Source organism: Pelodiscus sinensis, chromosome 27 (assembly GCF_049634645.1).
Source record: "Pelodiscus sinensis isolate JC-2024 chromosome 27, ASM4963464v1, whole genome shotgun sequence".
Taxonomy (NCBI): Eukaryota; Metazoa; Chordata; order Testudines; family Trionychidae; genus Pelodiscus; species Pelodiscus sinensis.
This window is the reverse complement of record NC_134737.1, coordinates 11,510,781-11,535,030: the sequence shown is the minus strand read 5'-3', so window position 1 is coordinate 11,535,030 and position 24,250 is coordinate 11,510,781. Positions and strand designations below refer to the sequence as shown.

At 43.2% G+C, this 24,250-nt stretch overlaps 1 protein-coding gene across 1 annotated transcript in view; it reads left to right on the top strand.

The window, feature by feature from the left end:
• The window catches only part of NUDT3 (nudix hydrolase 3), a 37,496-nt gene that overhangs the window by 3,936 nt on the left and 9,310 nt on the right, over positions 1-24,250 (top strand). Inside the window, exon 2 of the mRNA XM_075909878.1 lies at positions 17,112-17,222. Within this exon, the coding sequence (XP_075765993.1) occupies positions 17,112-17,222 (111 nt within the window). The remainder of the gene's footprint in view (positions 1-17,111; positions 17,223-24,250) is intronic.

The window sequence follows — 24,250 nt, the reverse complement described above, 5'->3', positions numbered from 1 at the left end:
AGTAGGAGCTGTGAAACAGTGGGGTTTGGTCCTGGCATGAACTGGGACTGAGTGGGGCTACTTTCTCCTATTGGGTAGTTGATAGAATTTTTGACTACTCAATTTCTGAAATAATGTAAATTTAACATGCCTACTGAGGAACTATCTGGGTCAGGGCAGGACTTTTGGGGAGGTGGTTTCATCCAATTCACTGCACTGGCTCCATGCCAGCTGGCGCTGCATGTACTTAGTCCTGCTGGTGCTGGTCTTGCACTCTGCCCGGATGCAGTTGCACCTCTAGAAAGTGCAGATCAAGCCCGTGGAATAGCTTCTGCACTACCTGAGGACTTTGCTTTCGTTGGCTGCCTTGCTGCATGATTTGGAGTTGTCGGATGGGCCAGAGGAGCCCTGGCAGTGCCAGCCCTCCATATGGCCTAGAGGAATCTCTGAGCTGAGGATATTTCTAGGGCTTGCCCCTTTGCACGCCTCCCTGGGGTTTGGAGGAGTGGAATTGGCTATTCAGCCCCCTTTGAAGGGGCTGCCATCAGTTTGCTGCCAACTTGACATCTATTCAATTACACTCGAAGCAATGTGTTTGTATCTCTACATACTCGTCTGCTATGATTAGGATGTAAAATCCCATTTAATTAGTTATCTGGTTAAACATTAAGTTTAACCAGTTAACTGATTAAATGGGGCTGGGTGAAAGGGGGGCCGTTCCAATCCTCTGTATTGAAGCCATTGGTGCTGGGAGCATGGGCTGCTCCTCCCTCTGCCTGCTGCAGCTTCCGCCCCTTATCCTTTCCTCCCCCCCACATGGCTGCTGACTCCCAGGTAACTGTTTACATCCCAGTTGTGATGGAGGGACAGATGGTCCAAATTTGAGTGGCTTTGTAATTCCATGCTCAAGGCAGGATCCTTGCTATTGTAAGGGGTGGAAACAGGCTCCAAGTGTTTATGGGAGGTGTGCAATAGTAGAAAAACACCCCCTAAGGTTTTTTATAAAGGTGGAGAACCCAGGCCTAATGGATAGATGATATACTACTTTAAGTGGTCAATTTTGAAACAAACCATTTTTCAATATATCGTCTACAGACTGGGTATTTTTTTTAAAAAGATCTATGATTGAAAAGTCAGTGTTAGGACACAATATTTAAATGAGGTTGTCCTAGAAATTGAATACATTCTTTCTCCAGAGATTTTCATACCCAAAGTTTACATAAAAACCAATTTAATGCTGCAAAGATTCCTCTAAAATTGGTGAAGAAATAATTAACATAATAAAACTTAAAATACAAGTGAAGAATAAATTTAAATTGGCTCTGCTAGAAAACCTTTTATTGTACTCCAGTTCTTTGTGAAACAATAAATTCCCCTTAAAAGGAAATGTCTGCAAAAAAAAAAAAAAAAAGCAACATGGCTATTTCGAAGAGATTTTGAACGGCTTTCAGAGAGCCTTGCAATAGTTAGCTTAAACAAAGGATGAAAAGGATGAAAAAACTAGGGGCAGTAAATTCTTGTGCTAATTGCTGCCTGTGTGTGAGAGAAGGGAATAGTTTAGAAATTTAAATAACTGTTTATAGGAAGCAGCATAATCCTGAATTTTGTGTGTAATCCAATCTAGAACTTTGAAGTACAGCTTTTTAGCACCTGTGATGTCATGTAAGTTTTTAAAATTTTACTGCAGGTTGTATTGACAAAACAAAACAGTTTTGTATACTGATTTTTTCCAATAAGTATTTGAGGCAGGGGTCCAAAAAATTTCACAGATTCACTTACAGGTACAGACAGAATGGAAATCCACTTACTGGAACTTTGTGCTATATTTTAATAAGATACACAGTATAAATGTTCAGTTCTACTGTGTTTTTTAAAGCCTGGGTGTTGGAGTGGCTACAGCTATAGACATGCTTGACTTATCTAATAGATAGGTTGCTTATTAACAACTTAATACCTTGAAGGAATTTTTGAGGAAATAATTGTTTCACAAAGAGTAGCAGGGCATTACTGCTCTCCAGTCTACTATAAAGTGAGGAATAAAAGTGAATGAGGGAAAGCTATGAAAATATGCCGAGTCTACAGAGCTTTCCTGAAGTGTGCCAGATAAGCACTCTGAGAGGATCTCTAACTTGTTTCATGTGTGCTGTGTTTTAAGAGATAGTTACGACCATCTGACTGCTCACTGATAATCAGGTAACATCCCTGTTGTATCCTTAGATTGGTTGTTGACATGAAAAGATGATATTATACAGTATTTAATGTATATTTAGCTATTTTTAATGTGATTCAGTAGCTGGAAATAAGGAAGTACTGCATCATGTGATCAGCCAGCTTTCCACAGACCAAAGTCTGAAAATCATTGCTCTAAGGTTTATGGCTAAATGTTATGTGTAATTGGTTAACCGTTTAAACAGGATGGGTGAAGGGCCCCTCTCCAGCCCAGCTGGGCTGGGTGTTCCCTGCCCACAGTGGGGCGGACTGCTCCAGCCAGACGGGGCCTGCTACAGGTAGAGAACTGCTTCTGCCAAGGGGCTGCTCTGGCTCGACTGGGTGCCCACTGTAGGCTAGGTGCCAGATGGCTTCAGAAAAAATACCAAAAAAAAAAGGACCCTGAGAGTTAAGCAAAAAAAAAACCCCAACAGCGTGACCCCTTTAAAAAACGTGTGTTGAGGCTTTTTGGCCCTGACAGGCTGCCAGCAGCCGCCCACCATCTTGCCTCCCTGCGTGGGGCCGGACAGTTCCCCTGTGGAACCAGGTAAGCACTAGGGTTGCCAGGCTGCCTCCATATTGAGCTGGACAGGATGAGATTTTCACCTCCTGGCTGGGAAAAAATGAGAACGTACCGGACATTTTAGGTGTCCGGTATTTTCTGAATTTTTTTTTACCGGACAGGAGGTGAAAATATCAAACTGTCTGGTTCAATACCTGACACCTAGCAACTCTACTAAGAATGTTAAGAAGCATGTAATTTGCTAATCATGTAGTCAACAAAAATGTTATCAATTAATCATGTACTGTAGTTGACCAGGATTAGCACTGTAAGGACTTAGTCCTGCCTTGTGCTAGGTCCCGGCTACTACTCCTGCTGTGGTTCCGCGTTGTTAGCGTTCTGGGAAGCCAGCACACAGGCAGGCTGGCTCAGTCCCCTAATAATGCGAAGCCACAGCGGGTTAGTTGCTGGGACTTGGCTCGAGCAGGGACTGAGCCACTTGCCTGCCCATGTGCTGGCTCTTAAATTGTTTCTAATGCAGAGCTGCAGCAAGGGTTGTTGCCAGGACCTGGCACGAGCTGGGACTGAGCCAAGTGTTTGGTCAGCCTTCTAAAAAATTTACTTGCAAAGGCACAGTGGGGGGGTGGAGGAGAGAGTTGTGTGTAGCAGATAGCATTAACCAATAAGCTCTGGCTTATCTTTTAATCAACTATTACATCCCTGCTGCGGGTGGGGGGCTGCTCCAGCCCAGCTGAGCCACCTGTTAACCATTGACATCCCTAGTGTCTGGTGAACTTTTAAAATTCTGTATGTATAATATTGTTTGGCCCTTTTAAATTTCTGAATTATAGAGAATAATGCACTATGAACCTGTTTTGAAAATATTATGTGAAGTTGCAGAACTCCGTGAAATAAGAGACTCCTACATGGGTATAGTTCGGGGGATGGGGAAATTACAGGCCCTTGGTGTATTTTCTGATTCCTAATGACTTGACTCATGTTTCTTTTTGAACATATAGGCACATATCTTTGTTCAGTGTGGATTTGACAAATTTTTTTTTTCAAATATGAGTATATTATGAGTTAAACTAGTGGGCACTGGAAAAACAGAAGCTAGTTTCCTCTTCCAATTAGGGAGTATAACCAGTAAGTTGTTGCTTATTGGGTAAACTCTTCCCACCTGGGGAGTTGGCTGCAGACTCTGTAGTTAACTTGGAAGCCAGCAGGATCCTGATGTGGGCTGGTTCCCACCAGCTAGCCTTGATCCAGGGGAGCCAGCTGCCCCCCACATGCCCTAGGGTTCTTGCAGCCCCACTCTGGGGCACTGGTTCCACTCCCAGAAAACTGGCTGCCCCTGCTGTGGGCTCTGTAGTAGGAGCTGGCATGCTCCATCCCAGCACATGCCGAGTCCTGGCTGCTGGCCGCCTTCCCAGGGAACTGACTACCTCTGCTGCAGGCTCTGCATTAGAACTCCCAGCCAGCTGCTGGGACCTGGCGTGTGGCAGGATGGAGCCTGCTGGCTCCTAATGCAGAGCTCGCAGCAGCTATCCCATCCCCGGGTAAAAGAAATGCTTAACCGTATAACTGATAGGAATTGTATCAGTTACCTGGTTACCATTTTAAATTATTTTTTTACATCCCTACTTCCTATCTGTAAATAAAAACTAGCTTTGAGAGGATGAGATCTACTAGTTCTAAAATCTTGAAGGATATAGTGACCAGAAACAGTTCAATTCACTGACTACAGATACTATATTTTCTTCGTGCAACAGTTTTAAATACAGAATGTTTTGATAAATGTTCTTATGTATTTAGCACATGTAAGACACCTTTATTTAACTAATTTTAAAACACAAAACGTCTGTTTTTAATTGAATTTGAATTTCCATCTGGCTAGAAAGTAACAAAAATCACATGTAAAATATTTGTTATCTAGGAAACACATTCACCATTTTATAACATAATCCAATATGTACAAATTAAGATTATGAATAAATGTAAATTAAATTATGTAATTGTTTAAATGTGTAGGTATGGTGTATTCTTCTGTTACACTAAATTTGGTGTTTATTTTTGGTAAAAGCATTGTTTAGTTACAAATTAACATGTTTCAATGGTTATCAAACGAGAATTTCCTTTAAGAAATTAAAAAGTACAAACATAAAACAAGATTAAAGTTGGTAATTTAAAAGAAAAGCTCCTACATGCCAATTTAAATCAGTTGAAATTGGCAAATCATTTTGATTTGAATAGATCCATCCTGTGACTATAGAAAGCATAGTTGTTCCTTAAATCTATGTATTGATAAATAGATCATTTTAGATTTTATCACTGAAATGGTTGAGTTCAGTTGACAACTATTCATAGAACTCACTGTTTCTCAGATTTTTTAATTTCAGGGTCTGTGGGCCTTCCTTCCTAAACTGTGTAAGGGAGATCTCAGGGACTGATCATTAAGAAACGCTGAACTGATCTTGACACTTTCCATCTTGTGGCAAGTTCTAATAGATATATCTGAGGTAGCCAATGTGGAGTGGACCTGGATTAGTTTTGCATGCAGTTTTATGAGTTTGGTTATGATGATAAATACTGCTACTTGATATCTTGTCAGCCTTCCCTCTGTCATGTCTCATCAAGTATGTTTACTTGACTGTCCTTAAGACTGTGAATTACTCAGGGCTTTTCTTGAATGTCCGGAAAGTGCATTGCTAAAATATTTTGTGTGAGTAGATAATCATCTAGCTTTATATCCATTCTTATAATTCTGTAATCCTTCGTAAAATTGCATCCATGAAGCCACACAGTAGAAGTCATATGCTTAGCTGTGACTAAGCAGTGAACAGTGGTGTGTGTGATGTGTGGTTTTTTTTTTCCCTTCTGTAGTTGAGGAGCCTGGCATTTCCTTGATAGCTGCCGTGTATAAACTGAGGATTGATCCTTCACTTTTCGAACATCTCTCAATTCCTGTTTTTTGGCTGCCAAAGTAGTCAAGGAACCAGTCTCTCCTTTCCAAACGTGTTAGATTTGCATAGGAATATTGTAAGTAGTACATAAGGCCATGTTTGTCATGTAGATCACAGAAGTCACAGATCTCATGACCTTTGGGACTTCTGCAATGTTTCCTGGCCACTGGAAGATGCGGAGCCAAAGCTTGTGGCTGGGGCAGTGCGTGGAGTAGCCTCCCTAACCTTTTCTTCCCCTAGGAGTTTGCAGGGACACGCTGTTGACTTCTGGGTAGCCCTACTGCGGTAAGCTCTGCCCTGCATCCCAACCCTGAGCCACCTCCCCCATACAAATTGTCCTATGCCGAATTCTTCTGGGGAGCTGGGTAGGGGGCCTGCCAACTCCCTCTTTTACCCCCCCCTCCCAGCTCTAGTAGGGGTCCTTAGACTAAGTTTGTTAGGGGTATAGGACAAGTCATGGACAGGTCACAGACTGTGAATTTTTGTTTACTGCCCTGTGACCTGTCCATGACTTCTACTAAAAATATCTGTGCCTAAAATGTAGCCTTATACTTAAATAATTGTATCTTGAGTATGGTATGTGCTTTAATTTTAGTTTAATGTTGTAGATTTCATTTGTTTGGTTGAATTTTTACTGGCTTTAAGTTGCCATGGACCTTGCCTAAGATGATTGCCTTGCTACTTTCCTTTCTTTTGATTTATATATGGTAAGTACCTTTTTATGCTTCAGAGAAGGGCAGTTTGCACTCATCACAGTCATGACAAAGTCTTCTCCAAAAGGAGCCATAAGGACTGTCTCCAGAACATGCCCCCCAAGAAGCTGTTAGTAGATGGCCATCTCCTTACAAATGCCTTGCTGGCAAGAGTAGTGTGGATATTAATCCTTCCTCAGTGCTTAAGCCTAACACAAAATGCTTGGCTGCGGAAGGGGTTCTCTTTTAAAGGCACCCTGTAAGTAACCATTGAAATGTTTTACCAGTGAGGGAACCCCGGGGTCATTGAAATAGGTGAGAGAGATAGAGCAACAGGAAGAAATGCTGGGGTTCATGGAGGAAAGAAATTATTTTAGATTGCTCTTGTTTCAGCCCTGGAGGCCTCTAGGCAACATAGAAGGCACATTGCATAAGTCCCTATACAGACACATACATAGAGACAATACTGCAATTGAAAGAAATGAACAATTCATCTTCTCTTGAATTTTCGCTGTATTTCTGAGAAACAGTGTCCGGGCTTGGTCACTGCTTTCAGGCGTATTTCAGAGGCTCAGTGGTTTTTTTGTTTGTTTGTTTGTTTTTTAAGCATTCTATTTTTAGCTGAAGTTGCTGAAAATCTCACCTAGTCTCTTGCAGAAACACTAATGAACTGTAAGATGCCTTCATAGATATTAAATACTTTTTTGAAATAAACTTTCTTCATTTTGTAAATTTCAAATAGATTTGTTTTTTAAATATAATGCAACAATGGGAATACATTTTGCTCACACTGCTAGAAGTTAGCTTGATGAATTTTAATATGTTTCCAAAAGGTACTTTTGTCTGATGCTAGTATTTCATGATCGCTGCTTTTACAATTTGCTGTGACTAGAGTAAGAATCTGGGAAGTTGGGACTCCTAGGTTCTGCTTCCATATCTGCCATTGGGTTGCTCTGTATTACGGAGCTCACTTCACCACTATGCCTCTGTTTTCTTATGTAACATAAATATAATACTTTCTCACGGGATTTTTTTTTTCTGAATGATTGAAACTATCAGTGTAATAAGAGTAGAATAAGGCATTTAGTGATAGAATATTACTGAGTTCCAAGCTTGGCAGGTGAAGGCATTAGCTGCAGTAGCCTGACTAAATGCAAACTTTGATAATTCTTCCTGTTTTCGTGTACTATACTATAGTTGCAAATGGATGTTATGTTGACTTGTACTACGTTATTGTGCACTGGGTTAACCATTTGACCAGAGATGGCTATGCTTGTCCGATGGGCAAAATGACTGTTCATGTGTGTATTATATGATGTTAACGTTACGTTTTGTAAAGCACTTTAGGAACATTCTAGATACATAGCAGACATGATAATTCTCATGAGCAGAATAGAAGAATTCTTGTGAAGGTCTGATTTTTTTCTAATGTAGGTTGAAAATATAAAGAAAAGGGGACTTTAAATTTAAACTGTTCAGAAAATTAGAAACAAGGAAAGTAATGATTAAGTCTATTAAGAATTTGTCAAGTAATTTAGATCAAACATTTGGCCTGCCTTTTTTGGTGTTGGAAAGAGAGGATTCCTTTTGTTTTGAGAGATGTTATAATCTGTAGACCATCTGTAAGGACCATCATGATCATATAGTCTAACCTCTTGCACGCTTCAGGCCACTGAACTTTATTTGCCCATTCCTGTAATAGCCCCATAACCTCTGGTTAAAATGCTGAAATTCTAAAATGGTGATTTAAAGTTTTCAAGTTATAAAGAATTCACCCTTTACCCTAGTTCAAAATGGATGTTAAAAATCATGTAATAGGGTAACTGTGTAACTGCTACATGGTTACGTTTTAAAATTACTCTTTACATCCCTAGTTCAAAACAGAAAGTGACTTGTACCCCATGCTTCTGAGAAATGTCAGTTCCCTCCTCCCCGGACTCTAGCAGTCTGACCGGGGCAGGGATTCCTTTTCACCCCAAATACGGCAATTATTTAGATCCCAAGCATGTGGAAAGACCCACCTGTTGGCCACCTGGGAAAGACCTATCTGTAGGCCATTTGAAAGATTGGCTAATAGCAGTTATGTTTGTAAGTAATCTCATACCATTTTGTCCATACGTTTATCGAGTTCAGTCTTGCAGCCGGGTTTTTGCCCCCACTATTTCCCTTGGAAAGCTGATCCAGAACTTCACTTCTTTGATGATTAGAGACCTTTATTTAATTTCAAGCTTAAACATGTGGAGGGCCAGTTTATATCCATTTGTTCTTGTGCCAACCTTGACCTTAACTTAAATAACTCTTCTCCTTCCCTGGTGTTTATCACTCTTATATATTTATAGAGAGCAATCCTATCTCCCCTCAGCCTTCGTTTTGTTAGGCTAAACAAGCTGGGTTTCTCTCATAAGGTAGTTTCTCCATCTCTACTGGAAATACAATAAACTTCTGATAATCCGGCACCTTTGAGACCCAGGGGGTGCTGAATTATCGGATATGCCAGAGTATCAGGAGGTACTCCGGAAGGGGGTTGTGAGGTGTCTAGGGGGGAGTAGGCGGGGAACGCTGTGGCATGGGGTGAACCCTCAGCCGTTATGCAGGGAGGTGAGGGAAGCCCCGTGCAGCTGCTGGCGATAGGCCAGCTGGGGCTGCAAGTGGCAGTGGCGACTTGGGGAAGGGGTGGGGCAGAACAGCTGGGGTGCTGCCGGGTTGGTCCCACAGTGCTGCCCCTGAGCGGTGCTGCGGGACCAACCTGGCAGCACCCCAGCTTCTCTGCCCACCATTTCCCCAAGTCCGCTGCTCGTCAGTTTCAGCAACGGCCGACTTAGGGAAGCCATGGGGCAGAGCAGCTGGGGTGCTGCCCGGTTGGTCCTGCAGCGCCACCCTTCAGCCCCCCTGCTCGGTGCCCAGCAGCACGCCAGCTGCTCTGCTCCGCAGCTTCCCCAAGTCTGCTGCTCGTCAGTTTCAGCAGCAGTGTGGAGCAGAGCAGCTGGGGTGCTGCCCCGTGCCGAGCAGGGAGGTGAGGGGCAGCGCTGCTGGACCAACAGGGCAGCACCCCGGCTGCTCTGCTCTGTGCCTCTTCCCCAAGTCCGCCACTGGTCAGTTTCAGCAGCAGTGGACTTGGGGAAGCGGCGCGGAGCAGCTCCAATTGTCTGGCTGGCCGGAGTATTTCCAGGTTCCATTTGGTGCCGGGCTATCAGGAGTACCAGACCACTGGATGCTGGACAATTGGAGTTTTACTGTATCTTGCTTGATGCATCCTAGGATTGCATTAGCCTTTTTGAAGGCTATATCTTGTCAGTGGCTCATAGTTATGCTGTGCTTGGCTGAAGCTTCATGCCCTTTCTCCTTTTCTATTGCTTCTAACTGATCCATCCCCAGCTCATAGCAAAAATGCTTTTTGTCAGTTCATAAATGCATGACCTTGTACTTGGAACTATTACATTTCATCCCATTTTTGGTAGTCTAGTTGTCATCCAAATCTTCTTGTATAATATTCCAGTCCTCCATGATATTGGCAGTACTTCTCAACTTTTTGACATCTGCAAATTTTGTTAGTGCCCTTCCACTTTTTGTGCCAAAGTAGTTAATGAAAATGTTTGACTAAGATTGATCCCTAGACTGGTTCCCGAGGAACTCCACTAGAGGTTGAACCTCTCTGGTCCGCCATCCTTGTGACCTGACTGATGCTAAACCAGAGAATTTGATGAACCATGGGAGATCAACTTTGTCTAACAGCATTACCAACATTACTTCCACCGCTTACTGGGCTCTTAGAAGACATTTAGGGGTAAATTGGAGCTAAATAACAGCACAGGACATTGAGAGCCAGGATTGATAGCTTTAAACAAACTTTATTGAACTGCAGGAAACTTGGCTACACCCTGTGCTTTTTTTGTGATGGTACTGCCTGGTACACAGTACTGGCACCTCCAGACTCAGTACCAGCACCTCCAGTTGGAGCTCAACAACTTTTCCCCTGGAGTACTGGCACCTTTTTTTAACAAAAAAAGCACTGGCTACACCCATGATAAATGGAGCTCCAGCTAACTAAAATCATGCTGGACCAGAGAGCTGGACTAGAGAGGTTCATCCTGTAATAACTTCCTTTTAGTATGACCAGTTGTAGCCTCCTATTTAACCATTTCCTTACTCACCTGTTGATTCTTGTATGAATCTCCATATCTGCCTGTTTCATGAAAAATTAAAGGAAAAAAATGTAGCCATTGGGGTGGATTTATTTTTTATTTTTTGAGTGCAATTTGATAATATGTTTGTGTTCCTGCATTCTTTCTTGCCTCTGGAGCAGCAGTTCTTAACCCAGTAGTTCCAAACCTTTTTTTTATTCCGGGGATTGGCAAACCCATTCCCAAACCTTTAGTGGGCTGGTAATATTCTATTTGCATATTCATTATGCAAATGATGAATATGCAAATAAAACATTACCAGTCTGTCAAAAGCCTAGTCCCCAGTGCCAGCCCTAACTCCTAGAGCCCCCCACCCTCCACTGCCCCACCAGCCACTGACCCCAGAGCCCCCTGTACCCAACCCCCTTTAGTGCCAGGCCCCCCATCCCAAATGCTTGTGCCAGCCCCTGAATAGAACTCCCCAGTACCAGCCTCCTGTTTCCAGAGCCCCACTGCACCCAAACCCCCCCAGTGCCAGCCCCCGATATTAGCCCTGTCCCCAGAACCTCCCCTCCCGCCCACTACTAGCTCATCCTCCAGAACCCCCCAGCACTAGCTCTGCCCCTGGAGCCCCCAGTGCCTGCCCCATCCCTCCTTACCTAGCTAGCCCTGCACTGCTGCCTGTGTTGTGGTGGCTCTGGGGGCAAGGGCTGGGGTACACTGCCCAGTGCCTTCCCTTCCCCTGCAGCTGTTGGGAAAGTTATGTCCTGCCCTGCCTCTCAGCCAAGCGCCGGGCAGGGGCAGGGTCTCCTGGCCGTGGAAGAGCGCTTTCCTGCATGGTGGGAGGGCCATGTGGAGCCATTCAGGGAAGCACTTTTCTGTGGCTGGGAGGAGATGCTGCCCCTGCCCAGTGTTGGTTGGCTGAGAGGTGGGGAAGGACATGCCTCTCCCAACAGCCATGGCGGGAAGGGTGGCGCTGGGTGGTGTACCCCAACCCCGGCCCCCAGAGCTGCTGCGGCTTGGGAGCCAGAGCTCCACGGCCAGACAGCTGGGAACCGCTGTACTAACCAGTCTTATTCCCAGAACTGTGTTAATGTAACAGTTTGTTTCAAAATTAATTTTGAATGCACTAGAAACTGTGGTAAAATTAGAAAGTAAAAATTGGTAGGGATAGAACTCTTAATTTCAAATTTTTGGGAAGAGGGGAAAATTAAAAATAACACTTGTGCTGTTTTTCTGAGCAATACAAATTTCAGAATTTTAAGCAGTATTTAAGGTAGTGCAAGTGCATACACATCTACTAATGGAGCCATTTTGACTTGTCATGAGATCAGTTAAGCTTGATGATTTCTTTTTTTCACTCCTTTGTTGCCAGCAAAGTTACATCTTCCATACCATGTTGCCATTGCTACTCGGTTAATTCTGCTGTGGTTTTCTTTTCTCTGGTTCTATAAGGATAAAGATCTTAATTTTGGTTTGTAAGTCTTGTGCTATATATGGGTCTTGTGCTATATAGTGGAAAGACCTTTCTTCAGCAACCCTACTGTTTAGCCAGATTGCTTGCAAGAAGTACTGTTCCCCACCCCCATGATCTCACTGCAGAAAAGAAATAACTGCCAGGAAGTGAGGGTGCGGGTTGGGGGAGGAAGGATTGTTGGGATAGAAGTGCCAGGCATTTTCTTTGTAATTCCCTATTGGTTTTGATAAATCAGGCTGAGAGTAGCCTTAGTTCTGTATAGAATTCTGCATTTGTTTCTTGTAATATAGATGTTTGATGGCAAATCTTGATATTTAGTAACTCCACTTGAAATGTTTTTAAAGGACTTTTAGAGAATGGGGAGGGGAGACAGAAGGGATTTTGTTTTAATTGCAACTGCTTTTTAACAGTGAATGGAAAGCCAGCCAGGCTATTGGTACAGCCACGTGAGGCCCCCTTCCCTGCAGTGTTGTCTGGGCAATAGAAAAGAAGTGCTAGCTAGCTGTTCTGTGGTTCTAATCTATAAGCCTACTTACCCCCTTGTTAACTTCACTGTAAAACTGTGGTTATAACTTTTACAATCACAAGCATAAGTGTGTTGTGAAAGACATGGATGATGATTGTTGACCTCTTGGCAGTGCAATGAACTATGAGGAACATTTATTTGTTTTTGTTTTTGGGGATGAAGAAATGCTGTAAAACTCTTGTTACTTGAAATATTCATTGGACTTGAGTTGCATTTTTGACCAGTGGCAGAAAGACCAGGAGTTAAATTTCTTAACTTTGGCCTTAGAGGTAAAGAATGAAGGCCACACCAAACCAAAAATGAGTATAGGATGGTAGATGGAAAATTGCAGAAACTTCTGTAGTACAGATATAATGTTGAGAAGTTTCTTGGTTTGTAGAGAAAGCAATAGTAAAAGAGAGTTAACATGAAAATACAATATTGAGTTCTGGGGTGGTGTTAGAGCGGGGTGGGCAATAATTTTTGACAGAGGACCACTGCAAAATTTTGGAAAGTAGTTGAGGACTGCACTCTTCCATGATGTTAATGGAGATGTGGGGTCTGGAATGGAGATTGAGTGCAGAAGAGAGCTTGGGGTAAGGGATTGGGGTGCAGGAGGGAGAATGGAATCTGGGAGGGAGTTTGGGTCAAAGAGGCGGTTGTGACCTAGGGCAGGGAACTGGAGTGCAGGGGTTTGGGATGTGACCTAGGGTAGGAGGAGGTTGTGATCTGGGGCAGGAGATTGGGTTGCCAGATCTGGGAGGGGGTATGGGTGCAAGAGGGCTGCACAGGGTTTGGGGGATGTTGATTGGGGGGGCAGAAGGTTGGGGAAGGGAGGGGCTGGGGTGCCAGAGGCAGGCTCTGGACAGGAGACTCACCAGCCAGCAGCCAAACCAGCCTGCCTGCCTTCAGAACCAAGACTTAAAATGTTTTCCTGCCTGCCTGGCCATGTGCTTGTGTGAATAACTGAGCCAAGGGGGGGGGGGGGTTCTTCTTGGCAGCCTGTTATTCAAACAGGCAGCTCCCATTTGGCCAGTTTCTGGCCAGAAATGGGCCAGTGGGATTATGCTTGGAGCAGGGGCAGCTTGTGAAGCTTTTTCCCCCTCTTCTCCAGTTTTGAAATAGAAACAGGGCCTGACATCTGTGTTTCTGAGCAGTGTGCAGAGCTGTGGGGCAAGCAGGGAGGCCTGCCTGGGGCTCCCCACTGTCTCCGTGGGCTGGATCCAATGGCTTGGTGGGCCAGATCTGGCCCGCGGGCCGTATTTTGCGTAGGCCTGTGTCAGAGGCTTTTCAGTGCTGCAGTTTAGGATGGGGAAGAGATGTGTACTAATACATTTGTGAAGCCTTTGTTTTGAGACAGCAGTTTTAAAGTATGAATATTCCCTTTAGAGCTTTGCACAAGTTTGTATATTTTAAAATCATACGAAGGGAGGGAAAGGATAGAATCTCCATTGCGGCACACAAATCTTTCATGTGAAAAACTTCTCATCTTCACATTTTGGCCCTGTTTACTCTAGTAAATTAAATAAATGCAGTACATGTTTTGAAACTTATCCTCATACTATAATGACTAGAAACTAAAGCTGTCAAGTGATTAAAAATCATTGTGATTTCAAAATTGTGATAATGCAATTATGCTTTTAAACAATAATATAATACCATTTATTTAAATATTTGCATGTTCTCTACAGTTTTGAATGTTAATTTCAATTACAAAACAGAATACCAAGTGTATACTGCTCACTTTATATTTTTGACTAGAAGATTTACCAGGCATTGCTTGGCTCTTAAAATAGAGAGATGTGAAAATAGAGAGATGAAATAGATGTGACATCACAGCTGTGTATGGAGTGAATGAATAAACATCATTTAGAAACTTGACAAAATACCACTGGATTTGATTTTGCTTGCGTTTCTCCTTGTGGATGAGTCACAGCCAGATACAGTAAACACAATGTCCAGGTATTCTTTGGGGAAACTTTCATCCAGCTGGGATTAACAGTTGCCATTTGTTTATGGGAGAGGTTAAGCAAACAAATACAATCACATAATATTGTACAGCTGAATGCTAGAATAAAAGGTGCTCCAAAAATATGTATACTATGGGGAAATCTTGAATTGCTCCAATTCAGATACATTCAAACTGTGAATGTTAAGTACCATTTAACTAGGTAATTGAGTAGTCGATGGAATTTCCATTGACTACTCAATTAGTTAAGGGAGGGCACTCGCTACTCTGGCTGAGGCTCTGTAGTTTACGTGTAGTAAGAGCTGGGTGTACAGGCAGCCTGGCTCCTACTACATTTAAACTGCAGAGCAGCAGTGGCGTTAGCTCCCAAGGGCAGTGCGAGCAGATACTGAGCAGTCCCAGCTCATGCCGGGTCCCCAGTCGCTGCCCCTCTGGCTTTTGAATATAGTAAGAGCTGCTTGGTATCTCTGCATATCCCCCGGGCGGCTTTTACAACATTTAAAGGCAGAGGCACAGTGGGCAGGGATCTGGCTTGCTAAGAATGTACTAAGAATCAGGCAGCTCTTATTACCTTTACAAGGCAGATCCTCAGTGTTTGGATCTCCCAGTGCGCTTCTACCTCCTCTGCCCCTCCCTGCGGAGAACCAAAGCTGGCTCCCCCCCAGCACAGGCTCCTGCTCCTTCCCCTTGCTGCCTCTGATACAGAGGCAGCAAGTGGGAGAAGCGAGTAGTCAAGTAGTGACTCCACTAGCCTAGCCTTATCGGGTAGTAAACTACTCAACTAGTCTCTACATTCTTAGTTCAAACCTGTTTTGTTGGTTCACAAACTGAGTTCTATTGAAATGAGAATATGTATTTCTTTTTATTCTTTCTAGGCTGATGGAACTCAGACATGCATTGAGATTCTGCTTTCCACCTTATCAGAGGCAGAGAAAATTGAGCGCTGGTCACAGGGCTGTTTTCCATGGTGCCTGAGAGACAAGGCAGGGGAGAGAATGCAGAGTGAATGAATAGGATTAGCTAGGATCCCTTGCTGTCAGTTCCAAGGGTCAGAAGAAGTGTGATGGATGAGAAATATATTTTTCTTTTCAACAGCCAGAAAGGGGTACAACAGTTGGGATACAAATGAAAGGTGTATAATTATTTGCATCACATGTTTATTCTCTTAGTGTGCTACTGAATAGAATGTAGGTTTTGGGTAGGAATGATAGCAATTCTTTATTTTTGTCAACATGTAAATGTTATATGTTTACATGTGGGTGGGGGGCAGGCGGGAGTTGGGGCTCATGGCGAGCCACCGTTTAAGCCAGCTCCTCGCAAGCACCAGCTCCTGCCTCCCCTCTGTCACCTCTGATACAGAGGCAGCAGCTGCCGGGGGAAGGAGTGGGTTGTACGGAGCTGGCATGCGCAGGGAGCTGGTTTGAAAGCTGGGTTTCCGTGTATACCACTTCCTCCTCAGCCCTCTGCATTGCTGCCTGTCTATCAGAGGCAGCAGCGTGGGGCAGGTGACCTCCCCCTTCCCTGCCCCCTGAGAGGCAGCATGGTGGGAAGGCAGGTGACTCTATGGGAGCTGGCACACTTGAAGAGCCAGCTTCCCACGTGTGTCGGCTTCCATCTGCCTCCCCTGTTTCCTCCCACCATGCTGCTGCCTCTATCAGGGGAGGAGCTCTATGGGAGCCAGTATGTGCAGGGAGCCAGCTCTCAAGCTACCTCCCCGTGTGTACCGGCTCTCTCCTGCCCCCCTCATCCTCCACATGGCTGCTTCTCTATCAGAGGAGTAGTGGGGGGGTGGCTCCATGGGGAGCCAGCTTTTAAGCCAGCACCCAACAAGAACTGGCTTCTACCTGCCTCTCTGTGCCTCTGCACCTGGAGGCGGCAGCAGGTGGCTTCACAGGAGCTGTCTTAAATACTGGCTCACGGCAGGCACTGCTTCCTTCCTCCCCCCCCGCCCCCCCAATCCCTTGCTGCCTCTCATAAAGAGGCAGCATGGGGGAGGGTGAATGTAGTTAGGATTAACTGATTAAACCCAGGCTTATCTGTTAACCATGTGAACAACTACGTTATAACATCCCTAGTTGGGGGGGGGGGGGGTCGAACTCTTCAAAGGGAAAAAGGAAGTTAGGCACCCAACTTGAAAATCTTTCCATTATACTACCAAAAGTAGCAATTTATAAGGGCAAGTTACCTTACTTCTGTGTCTAAACAACTTAAACCCCCTCCCTCCCGTTCCTTGTAATGTAGGTGTGGTTAGGTGCAAAGTAGTGGTATAGTGTCTTGACTGTCTGATATTGTATTGTGATGTCTTGAAGTTTAAACAGTAGGTGATGACATTGACTTTAATGCGACTTTGGGATGTCATGTCAGATTGCTAACCCTAATTTTGTGGTGACCATCCTCCATTTGTTCTCTTTTCAAGATTGAGTACCTCTGTTTCCAGAGTAGTAGTGGTTAGAATAGTTTGGGAAAACTTTGAGTAGCTTACTGAATAGAGTATATGCAGTTGTTAGGGTTAGGGAAGGCTGAGCCTCAGAAGGAAGATACAGAATATTTTTCAGACCCCAGTTTGACCAGTCTGAGGGGGTCTTTACATGAGAACTTGTGTTTTTAAACCAAGTCCTGCAAAAGCATGCTACTATGAGTACATATATCAGTAGTACTCTGTTTTGCTTTGAAATGTAACCCTTTTCATTGGCAGGTGCTATTGGTGAGCAGTAGTCGCCATCCAGATAGATGGATTGTCCCAGGCGGGGGTATGGAACCTGAGGAGGAACCCAGTGTGGCTGCTGTGCGGGAAGTCTGTGAAGAGGTAAGTACCCTACAAGAACAAAACACTTAGCAACACTCTATGGTCGGTAGTTGGCTGTTTCCTTATTCATCTCTGTTCCTTCCGTTCCCCTGCTGCCAAAATATTTGCGTGTTGTGAGAAATCTTTTCTGTGTTGGTTCATTTTTCAGTATTCCCGCAATTTATTACAGGTACTAAATAGTGCTTGCATTATCAGTGACAATGTCTGTTACTATACTTATGTCTCTATCTGCATATCCTTAAGGGTAAAAATTAGGGCTGTCAAGCGATTAAAAAATATAATTGCGATTAATTGCATGTGCCTCCCCTCTGAAGTGCTGTGGCTGAGCCCGGGCTCCATGCAAGTGTTGTCCCTTGGAAGTGCTGCAGCGCATTAGAAGCTTGGTACCAGCTGGGGACTCCAGCTGATCCCTGGCTCTGCTGAAGCCCCTTTGAAGCACCAAAATGGCACTTCAAAGGGGCAGTGCAGCATTACTGCGTTAATCGCAGACGTTAATGCAGGTCAACTGACAGCCCTAGTAAAAATTATTTAAAGTCAACTGCAAAGTTCATGTGTAATAGAGGACTGACTACAGGTTCCATAAGTGCATAACGAGAACCCTGCAAATCTGATGATATCTGTGGGTATCTGTGAACATGGATATGCGCGGTGCTCTTTTGTGGATATGCATGTGGACAAAAATACAAATTTTGTATCTAAAACACTGCAGATTTGCAGGTATCTGTGGCTCATTTTTTGCAGATACTGACATGGATGCAGATGCACCATTTTGTATCCACGCAGGGCTCTGTGTGTAACTTCTAAATTGAACAGGATTTATGTGGAGCATAAAACAGAATACTTTCATTCTTACAAGAGATTTTGTATCTATTTAAGAAACTTATAAATATATACCTAATAGTATTCTTTTCCCTTCCTTTAACTGTGACATTACATAAATTCTTTTCAGTAATATGTGCATTTTATGTCTTAAAGGTCCCAACATAGCTATACAGTGATTTAAGTTTGGCTGTCCCATTCAATGTCTTGCTGTGAAGAGGCAGCCTTTTCCATTCTCTGTACAGCTTTTACTTTAAGTAGTCTTTTGGGTCCTGTTTGATTTGTATCTAATAGATGGATACAAGCTCCTGACTGCTGTTACTAGAATTTAAAATGTGTTTTTGAATGGCTGGTGATGCTTCTTCTGTACAAATATAATATAGGTATCCTGTTTTTTAAGGAAAGAAACTAAAGTTTTGTTAGTGCTAATAACATGGAACGCTTGATACCAACAGTCTTGTGCAAAATCCCCACAAAAACATTAAAAGATCAGGATTATCAGTCAACACAGTCAGTTTTTCTCGAATTCAGGATCTATCTACTCTTTTGGAAAGGTACATTGACTAATGTAGGGGTGAAAAATTATTTTATAACCTACAAAACTGATATAGAATGAGAAGAGTATGTATGGTGAGTCACCATTTTTCAGCACTTCAGAGTATTTTTCTTACTGTTTCCTACTTCCAAATTCCAAAATGAATTTTCAAGTTAAATAGTTATGATTTTAAAAGAAAAGACTATACATTCGGGAATAAAAATGCATAGAAGATTGGAAACTACATGAAGACTGTTAAAATGACAGTAGCTGGAGAAGTGAAGGTTCTTGTATTAGTACCAAGATTATTGGAAGAGAGCAGACAGTGTTCAGGAATTGGAGAGTGATGTTCATGTGCTTGGTTGAGCAAGTTTCCAAGGTTTTTTAAACTGAGGACAGTTTTGAATTTGATATTAAAATCAATAGGGGTTCAGTGGAGTTGTGAGAAGACAGAAGCATTTTGTATGTGTTTATAGTTGGCAGTGGTAAGGAACCGGGAAAACTTGTAGTAATCGAGATGGGAGGAAATGAACTCATGTTCAACAGGCTTTTGTCTGAGACCTTTTGTTGAAAAGTTAAAATGAAGCTAGAATAATTTTTGAGCCCTGTATTGGGATGAATTTTACATTGTATTGTCTGTAAAATTCAGTTTCTTAAAAAATAGCTTCATACAAGACATGTCCTTACAGAATGGTCCAACAGTTGGTATAGAACTCCTGTGGGCAATAACTTTTTGATGGGGAGCCCCTTCAGAAATTTCTAAAGTGGCCCTGGGCCGCCCTTGAAGGGTCAGAGCCAGGGCCAGGGCAATTCTGTGCTTTTCCAACCACATCATGGAGGGCGTAGGGGGCTCCCACTCCCCCCACTGCTGCCTTTGTGGAAGACTGGGGGGAGGCAGCTCCTTCCTCCTTCTCCCCCCCCCAACCCAAGCGGTGATGGGGAGTGTGTGTAGTTAATAAGTAGTAGTCCTTATCAGTTAACCATCTAGTTGACAACACATTGACATCCCTAGTTCCCTCCAGCTCTAGGAGACACTGATCTGGAAATGACTGCTGACACACACAGTACTGGACTAGATGGTCTCTAGGTCTGGTCTAATACAACAATTCCTGTATTCTGTGTATATATTCAGATGTCCTCAATCTTCATATCAGATTTCAAAATCCTTATCTATACTGCCTTCTGTATACATTCCAAGGCAGCCTCTTAATAGCAAAATATCTTTCCTATTTAACCCACGTCTAATAACAGATTTTCATGAAACTGCCATTTTTTATTTACAGCACAATTGGTACTGTATTTTATTGCTATAAAAGAAATAGGTTCATGCACATCTTAAAATTTAAAAATCATATTTAGAAACCAACTAAAACATTGCATGCTTTAGTGTGTGTTCAAAATGTTCCACTTTTGTTTCCCCACATATTATGCTTTGTGCTGAAAATCAAATAAGGTCAGAGCTGAGATTGTCTTCTTCCCCCAGTTGTGTTAGGAGGATTGTGGAGCAGGTTATTGAACTTTGTACTTGGTTCACCTCCGTTGTATAATTAAACCATGTCATTCAGTTTCAAATGCAGGTGGGGTTAATTGTGCTTGTGAAAATACTTGGCAGCACCCATCTCTCTCTCCCAGCTATTCATTTTCTTGTATACCCTGGATAAAATAAAATGGCGAAGATTGAAAAAGAGCCCCTCTTCCCAAAGTTCTTCTGAAGGCTATTTTTGGTGGGAGTGGGGGGTGTTCCTACGAAGGTCACGTTTTCCAATAGCTCATCTCTTTGAAAGTGAGGAGAAACTGCTCAATTTTCTTGTTTCCAAGCTGTAACATGGTACACTGAACTTGAGCTTCTAATAATCTAAGAATATAGCAAAATATTGTGCTGGCAAGCGTCAAAGGACAAATGATATTAAGTTTAATCACACTAGTGAAAAATGTTCTACTTATGGACACAGCCCTGCTTTACAAACAAAATCACTATTAATAATAATTAAGCTATTTGATATCGAAGTCAAAGGTTCATTGAGCAGAGCGGTGGCTTCACCTTTCAAATCCAAAAATAAATCTGCATTGACCCTTCCTTTCTCTGGCAGCTGAGAGCCTTGGAAAAGCTGCTCTTTCAACCACTGAGCTGTCATGGAAAGGAAGCCTTGGCATGGACTACATTTGCAGTGAAGAAACTGGTTTGGGCTGGCTGAGATAATCCCCTGTTGCTCAGCTGGTGTTTGCTTGCTCACATGTATTACTGCATAATGAGACTGTATTTCAAACTGTGGCAGCCTAGCAGGGTTGAGTTGCTTTGAGTAAAGTACCTGCCTGCTTGAATGCTGTTCAACAAACAATAAACATTAAAAATGCCAGGAGAAGCAGGGTTACAGAAACAGCTGATCGCTGCAGCACACAAACATATCTCCAGGGATTTCAGATTCCAGTTCTGCCCTCAATCTATCAGATGCTGTCACGATGAAGACTCCTCTCGAAATGAACGTCAGAAGAACGATTTGAAAGGGTACTGGGTTATAGCAGGGAGGGGGAGATGTTTGGCTCTGGGAAAGGGAAGGGGAGGTGAAGGGAGGGGCATTGGATTGGGAGTATGCCCCTGTGATGGATCTACTGGGAAACCCAGCTGCTGGCCTGCAAGAAGGGGTAGAGGAGAGGGGGCATGGCGTCTGGCAAGGGGGTGTCAGCGAGGAATGGTGTGGCGAGCGGTGAACCCTCCGCCTCTTTGCAGGGAGACTGGGGAAGCCCCGCGCAGCCACTGGCAATGGGCTGGCTAGGAAAATCATGTTATTCCAAGGACGGTCGTGTAATTAAAAAAAGTTCCCTAAAAAAAAAAAAAAATTGTGCTATCACAAAAACGTGTTAAGCGGGCACGTGTTAAATGAGGAATTGCTGTATACTGAAACCTGTAGGAGAGCACTTCCGACTCCCTGGACACACAGTAGCAGATTTAAGGGTAGCCATCCTACAGCAAAAAAACCTTCAAGACCAGACTTCAAAGAGAAGCTACTGAACTACAGTTCATCTGCAAGTTTGACACCATCAGTTTAGGATTAAACAAAGACTGTGAATGGCTAGCCAACTACAAAAGCAGTTTCTCCTCTCTTGGTGTTCACACCTCCAGATCAGCTGCTAGAAGTGGGCCTCACCCTCCCTGACTGAATTAACCTAATTATTTCTAGCTTTATTCTGGCCTGCATATTTATAGCTGTCTCTGGAAATTTCCACCACGTGCATCTGATGAAGTGGGTCTTTGCCCACGAAAGCTTATGCTCCAATACATCTGTTAGTCTGTAAGGTGCCACAGAGCTCCTTGTCGTCCTAGTGAACTAGCCACACTCAAGCAGCCAAATAGTCACATGTGGCTAGTGACTAGCATGTTGGACACCTAGACCTTGCTGGCTCTCTTGTAGCCTGCATCATGGGCTATAGCAAATTCATGGCTCCTTGGACCTCCAGGGAATTTGGAACTTGCCTAACAGGTTCCCCAGGATTCCAGGGCTGCTGCTGACTCTCTCTCCAGCTAGTTCCTTGGGCTGCTTTCCTGGCTTTCAGTCTTCCCCAGTGGCTGGTTATCCAGCTCTCTGTGCTGCCCACCTGATGGGCTGACTCCTTAGGGCAGTGGTTCCCAACTGCTGGGCTGTGGCCTGCTGCCAGGCCACGGCGGCTCTAGGGAATACATTGCTCCTGAGACAGCTTTTGGGAGAAACATGTCCTGCCCCGCCTCTCAGCCAACCAGGGCAGGGGTAGAGTCTCTTCCTCTACATGGAGGAGTGGTTCACACTGCGGTGGGAGGGCCGCACAGAGCCTGGCATGTCAACCTTAGAGCAACCGCGACCCAGGTAGCTACGCTCAGCTAGCGGCAGGGAGATAGTGCAGGGCTAGGTGAGGGGGTGTGGAGCAGGCTCTGGAGGTTCTGGGGGCAGAGGGAGGTCTAAGTAGTGGGGGGCTCTTAAGAGGTGGGGAGCTGACATTGGGTGATACTGAGGACGGGGATAATATTGGGAACTGGGCTGGCTGTGCGGAGGACTCGGGGTGGGGTTGGGTGCAGTGGGTCTCTGGAAATAGCAGGCTGTCACTGAGGGTTCTGGTGGTGGGGGGCTCTAAGGAGCGGGGGGCTGGCACTGAGATGTTTGGGATGGGGGCTGGCACTGGGGTTTGGGTGCAGGACACTCAGATCATTAGCTGGTGCTGGGGGGTAGTGGAGGGGTGGGGGACTCTAGAAGTTAGGGCTGGCACTGGGGGATTCTGGGGGCCAGGACATTTGGTGGACTGGTAACATTCTATTATATATAATGAATATACAAAATCATGAATATGCAGATATGCAAATAGAAAGTTACTGGTCCGCCAAAAGTTTGCGACTGGGTTTACCAGTCCCCGGTGTTTTTTTAAAAAAAAAAAAAAAAGGCAGCAGCAGCTTGGGAACCTCTGTCTTAGGGTAAAAGAGAATTGGCTAGAAAAGTTGGAAAAGTTCCATTTCAGGTATCCTGAAATTAAATTTGTTTTTTCCATTGCATAGGAAAATCCGCTTTTCAGACTTATTGTTCATTTCCAAAATGAAAACTTTTTCAGAAATATGAATTGATTGGTTTGTGATACATGATAAAACAGCCTATCAGTTAATAAAATATTTGTGACTTCTACTACCAATTTTATTTGTAAGAATAATAAATAAGGAGAATTAGAAAATAATCTGCTGTCTGTACAGATTCCTTGAAATTTCGCATGTCTCCAGTTCCATTGTAGTACAATTAACTTTGAATTATAATTAGCACAGTTGGCATTGTGCTATCTAAATGCCTTATTCATCTTCAGGTTACAAACATGAATGGTAATTTAAGATATACTTTTTCATCTGCTGTAACCTTCCATTTGCTAGCAAAATTAATTGCTAATCAAGCTTAGTGTAGGAAGACTAGAAACAGTAATGGGGAACCCTAAATTTTAAACTACCCTAACTAATCCAGTATGTATTAAAGCTGGGGTTGCAAGGTATTTAGCACATCTGGCGCATAAACTTTCATATGCGTCTTTATGGTTTGACTTATGGGCTCTAAAGGTTTTACTTTTTTTTTTCTTGTAACTGTGTTGAAAAATAAAACATAAATAAGAATTCTACATGAAGTTGCACTTCCATGATGGGATTGTACTACAGTACTTATTTACATTTGAAACTGTAGAAAAACATTCAAAAATATTTATAGTAAATTGAAATGGGTATTCTATTCAACAATACAATTAAAATGGTGATTAATCACAACTATTTTAATCTCATGATTAATTACAATTATTTTTAATTGACTTAAATTTAAATTTAGTGTAATGGACTATGGTAAAATTAGGTGGTAGGCTGACATTTTAAATGTACTTAAAAATTTACATAATTTAAATTAAAAATTCCAATTTAAATACAGGTCTGACTTTTTTTATTTAAAAATTTGATTATCCACATCACTCTGCTAGTTATAAGACAGCAGAGAATTAAGTCTACAGACTTACATCGCCAAAAGTGTGGGTAAAGGAAACAGTAAATCATTTTGCCCTTGTCTAAAGTAACAAACATCTTGTTTTATAATTCACCACCGGTGTTTGTGATGGAAGTTATATTGTAAATAGGATTAAATTGATTTTACTTGAGGTTTCTCAACTTAAAGTTTACTAATGTAGACTCAGC